The sequence below is a fragment of the Cyclopterus lumpus genome, chromosome 8 (genome assembly GCF_009769545.1).
Source record: "Cyclopterus lumpus isolate fCycLum1 chromosome 8, fCycLum1.pri, whole genome shotgun sequence".
NCBI lineage: Eukaryota > Metazoa > Chordata > Actinopteri > Perciformes > Cyclopteridae > Cyclopterus > Cyclopterus lumpus.
Genome location: NC_046973.1, coordinates 2,051,052 through 2,061,512, shown reverse-complemented (window position 1 = coordinate 2,061,512; position 10,461 = coordinate 2,051,052). Strand labels below are relative to the sequence as shown.

Below are 10,461 nucleotides of genomic sequence, written 5' to 3'. Positions count from 1 at the left end.
TAGTGCTTTTGCAACAAAAACTATGACATTATGACTTCAGAGCTGTAGAAATTGTTTTTTGGGATGGTGGCAAACAAGTCTGGATAATTCAGCTGCTATAACAAAACAACAAAAACAAGGTGCATCGGCTTTATGGATCAATCGATTATCGGCAAATGGTATCTGAGGCAAAAAAAAATCTCTCCAAAAGTTAAATTTTTTTCTATTTTGCGCGGATCTGATCTGTGAAACCATGAGTTTTGTGATCCGTTAAGACAACGGAACAAAACATTTTCACAAACTAGCTGATGGAGGAAGCAGCTCCGGTGTTCAGAGAGCTAAAAGTACCGTTTTGTGTCAAGGGAGGCTGGCGTCTTTGGAGAGAGCTGCAGTTCCCCGACAGAAAGGTCTGTGAAGATATTCTAAATAGAGCTGATGATCTGATATATAGATTCTTCTAGATCCACAGAAGAACATTACTTTGCATCCATACGATCCCCTTTAAATCCTTTGTATTGGAGGTTCCTCTTCGCCAAAGCAGGTGTTGTTATTCTCTTGACGAGACAAAGCCTTGTCACAAAGTTATCGATGACTCATTTTCCGTTTGCATTAATCCTACATCCACCGCCTCCGAGATTCGACCTTCATATTTCTGGCTCAGCTGTTTTCCCCCTTTGCCTTGATTAAAAAACACGGGGAGGTCGGACGCTCTTCAGCATTTCGACCACGTACGTCGCTCGCCCGTCAAAGGCATTAACCCTAAACTGTCCCGAGGAATGTGACGATACCCTCTGCACGGATGAGGACTAACTGGTTTATAATGTGATTTATGAGCCGGCACCTCCTATCTATGAGAGTTACATGTAGGACATAGGGTGTACAGCTCCAGGACTGGAAAAGCAAATCCCACGAAAACTATTCTAGAGACGCACCAAAAGCTCCTCGTCTCCACCGTTTATCTGCCTGTTTACAATCTTTTCTGAAAAAAAGGGGAAACTCACACGGCTCAAACAGGAAGTAGAAACTGCGACGCGCGGCCTCGTTGCCGGTCTCCAAACCGCTTGATAAGTTTCCGCACCGCAATCAAGCCGAAAGGCTGTGACGCCTGGCGGGGATTACCGAGGGATTACAATATATTCACCCCACTGGGATTCCATCACGCGGTGGATCAGATCTCCGTGACAGGGGACCAATGTGCGGCGAACCCTCGGGGGGCCACAAACACAACGGGGACGGATTAGACAAAGAGCCTAAGTCTGGCTGACGGCTCGACGCTCGCCGCCGTCTGGCTACGACGTGAACGTTGAACCGTCAGAGCGTCCACGCCGCGGCGCTCTGCCACCGCGGCGCTCTGACACCGCGTTTCTCCGTCTTGGTGCCGTCCCAGAGGGGCAGCAAGCGAAGCGGTTCGGGTTTGGCCAAGAGTTACCGGTTGCAATCCACTCCATTAGTGACGCAATGTCGCACAGAGGAAAAAGTTGACTCGGGACTTTCAATCGCTGTGTAAATATAGACTTTTAAAAACCGTGCCCCCCCCAATTAGGGGTGAAATTTACACATTATGGTTAAATTGTGTAAAACATTACAATAAACATGAGCAAATATATTGATGTTGTACATCAAACTAAACAAGAGAACTTTGGCTACAAGAATCAGTAAGCCATTTGAACACAACTCAAACACCAACTAAAAGAATTATTATATTATCATAATCATATTTTGTCAGGAGTCACGTTTTCGGAACTAGCAAACCGTAGCTCGGTGCTATCAGAAAAAGCCAGATAGCAAAAAGCAAGACGATGTTTAGATTCTAAACATCTTTACAAAATTCTTCTGCACCAAAGCATCACCGAGATATGAGCCAAAGAACACAGCAACATAAATCGCTTTAGTGCTTTACAGTCAGAAAATGCTGCTTAACTTTGGCCTTTTTTTGAAAAAAATAATGTTTCTTCTTCTAATCAACAAAGACTGCTGTATTTGGATGTATTGAAGACCATGGGTAATATTCAAGTGAAATATATGGTTTGTTACATGAGAAAATTCAAATTGCACAGATTTTGCCTAATTAATCTGTACTAAAACCTCTCTAACTTTGTTCTGCTTCACTTTTTCAAAGTCAAACTTTGCAGAGAGACTGGTCCCATATGTTTCTATGATCTGAGTGAGTTGAGGCCTCTGCTCTGCATCCTTCCAAGAGATAATCATCCTGAAAGTGTTTCCTAGGCGAACCTGGAAATTCAACTTTTGCTGTGATTGATCTTATTTACTCTTAACCAGTAACAAATATAATAATATTTACACATCTGAACAAAAGAACACATGGTTTGCCTTTATTATAACACCAACATTATTCAAATAGCCATTGTGGTTGCAGAGATACACTCTTTTTAGTTTGGGTATTTATTTCGAGCAGAAACCTAAAAAAAATAGTTTGGTTTTTAAAAGGTTAAATGTAAGTTTAGAAAAAAACGGGAACAAAATCTGAAACAGTTTACGCGACTACAGACGTCAGTCCATTAGCGTATGGACGAACACATGCATGCATACTTTGGCAGATTAAGTTTGAATGCTTCGGACGGCTGGAAAGAAAATTAAGCAACAGCTTCAAAAGTAATGTCATGAGAGACGGGGGACAGGGGGGGGATTATAAATCCTCTTGTTCTCCATTTGTTGCATTAAACACTGGACACCATCTGTCTGGGTGGACCGCAGAATACAACAGCAGCGTGGTGGCAGCTGCCACCCTAAGACGCAACAGCCTGGCTCACAACCTCATGTCGCACGCCGACACACTCTAAAAACACTACTCTGGGCTCCGTTAATGGGCTCTTTCACTGTCTTAGTCACGGGGGTCGGGGGGGGGGGGGCACACCGAGCCGAGATGAAGCTGAAATGTCATAAATCAAAATAAGCCAACTCCAAACAAAAGGCAGTTTGGAGGCCTCGGTCTTCCGCGTGTTGTCACAACATTTCATGGAAAATGCAGCAACTGGTCGCGTGTATCTATCTAACATGTCAATCCCTCTGCTTGACCCCTCCCCCACACTCTGACCCCTCCTCCAGGCAGTAGGTGACTGAGATGGGCGTTCGTCTAGGCTGCTTGAGCGACTCCCCGTGGTGGCCGCCGCCGCCGCCGCTGCCGCTGCTGCTGCTGCTGCTGTCCTGCACCGCCCCCTTCTGTTGGGGCCGGCCCTTCGGCGTCCCCACGCCCTCCGTGAACGTGGCGGTGGTGTTCAGCGGCTCGGCCTACCAGACGGAGATCAAGGGGCGGCTGAGCCGGGAGAACTTCATAGACCTGCCCCTGGAGGTGAACCCCATCACCGTGCTGGTCAACAACACCAACCCGCGGGCGCTGCTCACCCGCATCTGCGACACGCTCTCCACCAACCGCGTCCATGGCGTGGTGTTCGAGGACAACGTGGGCTCGGAGGCCGTGGCGCAGATCCTGGACTTCATTTCCACCCAGACGGCCGTGCCCATCGTGGGCATCAGCGGAGGCTCCGCGGTGGTCCTGCCCTACAAGGTCAGCGTGGGGGTCGAATCAGGATGGCGGGGAGAGGACCAGTGAAGGTCTGGTCCGGGCGTTAACGGTGGCCACGGTCGTAGAATACATATCAAACGATATTAATTGATTTTAATGGATTTCAACCACATGCATGAACTCACTTACAAGTCTGAGGAGCCTCGCTCACCCTTCAGGCAATTCATCATAGATATCATTCACAGACAGACAGGCGCTGGAAGCTGCACAAAGTAATGAACACATGACAGGATGAATGCAGATAATCAGCCGTTGAATAGCGGCAGTGGAGATGCCACCGGCGCCTCATTTTCCATAATATCAAACGCTACATGATTCACGCGCGTTAACAAGGACGAACCGATGGCTTGTCATCGGTTCTCGCCGTCATCCCGGTTTGTAAGTGTTATACATTTCAGGGCTTTAGGAGACGCGGGAGGATGTGGGGCAGCGGAGGGAGGTTGTAATAATGATAAACATTATTTAATCACACGGCCATTAAGGAGTAGGTCCCTCTCTTAGATTTGAGTAGTCTCATGTAAGAAGTATTGAGTATCTTTATAGAGATAAACCCGTACAACTTCCCCCCCCCGATAGCCAAACCTGGGCTTTGGGTATCGGCCGATACCGAATACCGGTCAGATGCCGGTGTTTAATCAATAAGCCGTAGGCCTCACTGAGCGGACGAGACCGGAATCATTCTTTTACGTATCGGGTAACATTTCCTGATTTAATTCAAACAAAAAGATATGCAATAATTGAATTGTTTGTTATTATTAAAACGATAAATGATCGAAATAAATCTAAAGACAATCTTTAATATCATTAATATTTAAAAATCTTCCAAAAAATTAATTTATATCAACTGACTGAAATGTTCGTATTATTAAAACAATAAATGGTGGACCAGCAACTTAGCAAAAAATCTTAATACATCTTTAGAAATATTACAAATCTAAAGATAATCTTTAATGTCTTTAATATGCAAAAGTCTTCCAAAACAAATATTAATAAATTGACTGAATTGTTCTTTATTATTAAAATAATAAATGTTGCACCAGCAACTTTGCAAAAATATCTTAATAAATCTTTAATATTTAAAAATCTACAAATTCTTCAGCATGATGCTTCTTGAGGTGCTCGATTGAGTTGGTTGAGTTATAATTTTTCACGCGGCTGCCATTGCAGATCTGTATGTGTACAGATTATAAAGCCTTCTGTGGCAAATTTGTAATTTGTGATATTGGGCTACACAAAATAAACTGAATTGAATTGAAATTGCTCGAAACATTGGATGGAGCTCCTGTATTGGAGTCGGTGTCGACCCGGCATCTGGCATCAGTATCGGATCGGCCCATTTCTGGATCGTTCACTAGCCGCCACAAAGTCAAACACTCCATAAATAGTAAAAGTCCTGCATTCACATTGTTTAAGTTTTATCAAAATATACTTCAGTGCTATACAAGTAACAAGAGTAAAAGTACTCGTTGTGCAGAATAAAATATTTTCATCATATTTCTGAATAATTATCACCAGGTATCATTCAAATGTAGCATAACTTTAATGTAATGCTGATCAAGGTGGAGATCATTTTAATATTATATGTATATTAATATTGTAATAATTTATCTCTAACAATACTGGGTTTCATATATTATAAACTAATAAATATGACTTGCATCTAAGTGGTAACTACAGCTCAATGTACAAGTGAAGTACTTCTGTGGGTATTTGCTAATTGTGAGAAGCACACGATCCGGGTTCTGCCTCTTTTTTCTAGATTTGAGTTGATCCTACTGTGAATCATCTGGCAGAGGAACAAATCAAATTAATAACGTCGTTTACGCCCGTTTGTCGCCAGGTGTCGAGCGCTCCACACTTTCACTGAAGGTCAACGCATCGGTCGATACTTTAGATATTCAATCATAGGGCTGAAAGACGGCCTGCGGCGGAGTCGCTGGTGATTACGACAAAATGAAACCATTCAAGGACCAGGTTTATTTTCTGTGGAGCAGTCAAATAATCAAACAGAGGGCCACACATCGTCACTTTAGTGCTAATCGCATCAGCGTTAAATAGAAGGACAGCCACGATAACTGACTTATTGAGTAAGAGGTATCTGGAATACCAATGTGCTCAGAGGAATGCGTTGCAGTTGCACTGAGGTCCCTGAAGCAAGAAAGGAATTCGGGAACTTGAACACAAAACATGATTTTCCCAAATTCCCGTAAGTTCTCATGGATACAGTGAGACCTCCAAAAAGACTGTTACGTCATGATCGGCGCTGTATTAGAACCGCATGCAAATACTGGACCTCTCAGGAGAGCACAACAACACCAGATATTAAACTGCTTCTCCAGCTGAAGCTGGAAGGTTTAGCGGCGATGATCCGTCCGTAGGAGCCCGATCAGCCACCACAATGGGCCCCCGCCACAGAGACCAACTGTAATCCTTTCAGAATGGCTTTTTTTTCTTGCGGTGACATTTAAGTGCCTTTTGCAGGAGACGACACCGAGCTCGACGTCACGAAACAACATCGCGTGGAGAACAAAATATACAGTTTGAAGCCCTGCGACAAGCTTTTGACGATTTGAAATATTAAGGGCCAGGTTAAACTTTGCACATTATAGAATAATGAAACTATTAACAATAACATTGATCAAATGCTACATGTTGTACTTGGAAGATGTAGCACAAATAGAGGACCGCCGAGAAAGGTTGTTTGATTCGGAAAGTGTAGGAGAAAAAAACGAAGGGGTCCCAGAATAGACCCCAGTGGGACGCCACAAGGATCAGATGTCCACTCACGTATTTTACAAATTGTTCCCATTTGTAATTTAATTTGAGAGCCATTTGTACAGCAGTTCATTGAGGCCAAGCAAAAGCTTCCAATAAAACTACATTTAGCATAAACAGTTGGGAGAAATTAGATTGTCTTAACAACAGCCACAAATTTAGAATGATTTTTTGGGTCTACAGATTTAAAGATGGGGGGATTTAAACGATTATGGGATGTGGGAACAACTTTAACAACTTTAATACACTTTAAGCTATGCGTGTACAACTAGATTATAGCTATCTTTAGGACCATTTTCTATTTGGTGAGAAACAAGGAGACAGTAGTAAGACTTAATTCACACTTTGTCTTAGAAATCACAGACGTGTCACTCAGCGGTTGATACCTCCTGCTTCTCATTTACAACTCAATCATAATGAATTACAAAAGTAAACACATGTAATAAGAAATAAGGGTGAATGACAAAAAGGCTTGCAACTGTTAAAATGAGTGAATGCTCCTCATCAGTAATTAGCCGGTGACGAACGTGCAGACCGTTAATATATGCTGCGCCTCACAGAACAGCGAGCGCATGCATTATTAATACGAACGGTCCCAGTTGGAAACCCACCGTATTCTCTCTCTCCCCACTGAGGAACCTCTGATTGACACCAACGCCTCCCCGCCTCGCCTGATAATTTGATATTTTTTAGGCAAATAACAATTTATCTTGATCTTGGGTCCCCGTGCAGTCAATTTTCCATACGTGGTTTTGCATATTTTGTCTGAAAAACATCGACACGTATCTTCAAATTTAAGAGAAATCTTTCCTTTGAAAAATCCCACGGTAGTTCTATGTCACATTTATTTATGTAGATATTATCAGATCGCGATGAAACTTGTGATTTGCAACCCTTTTCTTTTAGAAAGTCCCCTATTTATTCTTTTGTTCATATTGCTGTGAATGTACACGACAGGTCTCTACGTACCAGGTACACTGTGATGAGCTCGATCCAACCCTCTTTGAGTCGTCTTCTGAACAATTGATTCATGGGAAGCTGTCAAAGGTAGTCAACGAGGCAACGGAGCTCCTTCGTCTTGCATTCGTCTCGCTGAGAACCGAGGGGGTTTGATCTTTCTGAAAGCGACAGCATAAAATTAGGTGATGAACTGATTCCTGTCCTCGGGACATTTTAGTCTGTTGATCGGCAGCAGCTTCCTGTTTCTTTTCTATCCCAAAGAGGACGAGAAAGGAAACGATCAGAAGATGAAGACGTGAAGTATTAAGCAACGTTTACTCGACTGGGACCATTATGTATTATTAATGCATCTGTAGAGTTAGCAGCTGCAGCAGCCAGATGTCAGACGGACAATAAATCAAAGCTACATTCTTCACTATTGAATCAATAGCGATCATCACGGCTGACAGAAACGACCGAAGAAAAGCTGGACCTTCACCTGCTTTAAAAGTTAAAACATGGCACAGAGATCCAACCAAACAAGCCATAATATTTACAACAAGGATTCATAAATGCGTCTTCTCGGCTCTGCCGTGAACATGTGGACAGATTCAGACATCTTAAACCATTTGGGTCATATTGGAGAGAGAAGCTTTTTATTAAAGAGGCTGAAGTTACTGCAGTGTGAAAAAGGGGTAAACCAGCATGGACTATGAGTGATAACGAAGCATATCAGTAAGACAAAGGGCTCTAGTTTTAACTGACAACCCTTCATGTGGAGCTTTGGCATCAGTAGTTTTGTGATTTGAGACTTCTCTGAACAAATAAACTCCTTCAGGAGTCGTTACGCGTGAGGAGAAAAAGGTTCTTCTTCTTACGGCTTCATTCCAGAACAACCGCAGCACAAAATCAATCTCTCATTATGCATTTAGCTCAATCTCCTGACCTGAAATTCAAAGGCATCCTTTTGAAGCATTCTCACAGATCACATCCTCCGAGCCGCAGCCCTGTGAAGTGGACAAGAATGTAAGTCAGACGCCAGCAGAAACCATGATTGTATTTGCAGGAACAAGAGCCCGAGGCTTTTCTCAAAACTAGAGCAGTTGCTTTTTTTTCCTCTCTCTGTCTGCCGTCGCTGCGTCCTGAACTCGCTCGTCTCTTCCTACACCTCCTGCTGCATTTTAAAACCACTGGCACGGGAGCAGCGTAACGAGAACAGAGCATACAAAGCAGCCAGAGGCAGAGTACATGTGTATATGTTAAGAGTTGAACCACTCAGGTGGGCTGTTGTGACAAGAAACATTATATATCAGCAAGTACGTGTCAAAGGGGCCACCAGCGGTTTTGAGTGAAGGAAGTCCTTGATTTAACTAAGTACTGTGAGTGAAGCCAATGCTTCATGTGTTAAAGCTGCATTCTCTCTCCTGACCACCAGGGGGCGACTCCTCTGGTTGTATAGAAGTCTATGCTTCATGTGTTAAAGCTGCATTCTCTCTCCTGACCACCAGGGGGCGACTCCTCTGGTTGTATAGAAGTCTACGCTTCATGTGTTAAAGCTGCATTCTCTCTCCTGACCACCAGGGGGCGACTCCTCTGGTTTCATGTGTTAAAGCTGCATTCTCTCCTGCGACTCCTCTGGTTGTATAGAAGTCTACGCTTCATGTGTTAAAGCTGCATTCTCTCTCCTGACCACCAGGGGGCGACTCCTCTGGTTGTATAGAAGTCTACGCTTCATGTGTTAAAGCTGCATTCTCTCTCCTGACCACCAGGGGGCGACTCCTCTGGTTGTATAGAAGTCTACGCTTCACGTGTTAAAGCTGCATTCTCTCTCCTGACCACCAGGGGGCGACTCCTCTGGTTGTATAGAAGTCTATACTTCATGTGTTAAAGCTGCATTCTCTCTCCTGACCACCAGGGGGCGACTCCTCTGGTTGTATAGAAGTCTACGCTTCATGTGTTAAAGCTGCATTCTCTCTCCTGATCACCAGGGGGCGACTCCTCTGGTTGTATAGAAGTCTACGCTTCATGTGTTAAAGCTGCATTCTCTCTCCTGACCACCAGGGGGCGACTCCTCTGGTTGTATAGAAGTCTATGTTTCACGTGTAAAGCTGCATTCTCTCTACTGACCACCAGGGGGCGACTCCTCTGGTTGTATAGAAGTCTATGTTTCACGTGTAAAAGCTGCATTCTCTCTACTGACCACCAGGGGGCGACTCCTCTGGTTGTATAGAAGCCTTTGAGAAAATGACTATGTTAACATGGTGATTGGAATACAAATATTTAACTAGAAACAGTTTGATTTTGTAAGATATTTTAATGTGTTGGATCAATTAACTAAAAGTGAACTTCCATGTTCATTCATACTATTTCAGTCTCGGTCCAAACCATCTTCACGGTGTCATTATGTGTTTACTTTATTTAATTTTTGTGTGAGTGGCAATCGACCAGGGAGTTGTGTGTCTGTTTCTGGTTGCCGTGCAGGATCTACGTGACGTCAGCAGCACAGGAAGGCGACGCCGGGGCGTTTCCTGCTGCGTGCCGAAGGCAGACATATGTCGCCGCAAAGAACCGTGGCCAGGAGAGAGAGAGAGAGAGAGAGAGAAAGAGAGAGAGAGAGAGAGAGAGAAAGAGAGAGAGAGAGAGAGAAAGAGAGAGAGAGAGAAAGAGGTGGATGCAGTCATCGTGGCTTCAGCCCCTTTGAGCTGAGTGACTTCGATCTCTCGTTTCCTTCCAATTTCTTCTGGATGCATTCCGTGTCCGTCGTACAGGCGTCCTTCACCCGGGTCCTTCACCCTCGTCCTTCACCCGCGTCCTTCACCCTCGTCCTTCACCCGCGTCCTTCACCCTCGTCCTTCACCCGCGTCCTTCCCCTCGTCCTTCACCCGCGTCCTTCACCCGCGTCCTTCACCCTCGTCCTTCACCCGCGTCCTTCACCCGCGTCCTTCACCCTCGTCCTTCACCCGCGTCCTTCACCCTCGTCCTTCACCCGCGTCCTTCACCCGCGTCCTTCACCCTCATCCTTCACCCGCGTCCTTCACACTAGTCCTTCACCCTCGTCCTTCACCCGCGTCCTTCACCCGCGTCCTTCACCCGCGTCCTTCACCCGCGTCCTTCACCCTCGTCCTTCACCCGCGTCCTTCACCCTCGTCCTTTACCAACGTCCTTCACCCTCGTCCTTCACCCTCGTCCTTCACCCGCGTCCTTCACCCTCGTCCTTCACCCGC

At 44.8% G+C, this 10,461-nt stretch overlaps 1 protein-coding gene across 1 annotated transcript in view; it reads left to right on the top strand.

Annotated features, from left to right (window-relative positions):
- The first annotated feature begins 3,061 nt into the window (after positions 1 to 3,061).
- LOC117735539 (glutamate receptor ionotropic, NMDA 2C-like) overlaps positions 3,062 to 10,461 on the top strand; it is a 43,822-nt gene continuing 36,422 nt past the window's right edge. Inside the window, 1 exon segment of the mRNA XM_034540209.1 lies at positions 3,062 to 3,505. Within this exon segment, the coding sequence (XP_034396100.1) occupies positions 3,062 to 3,505 (444 nt within the window).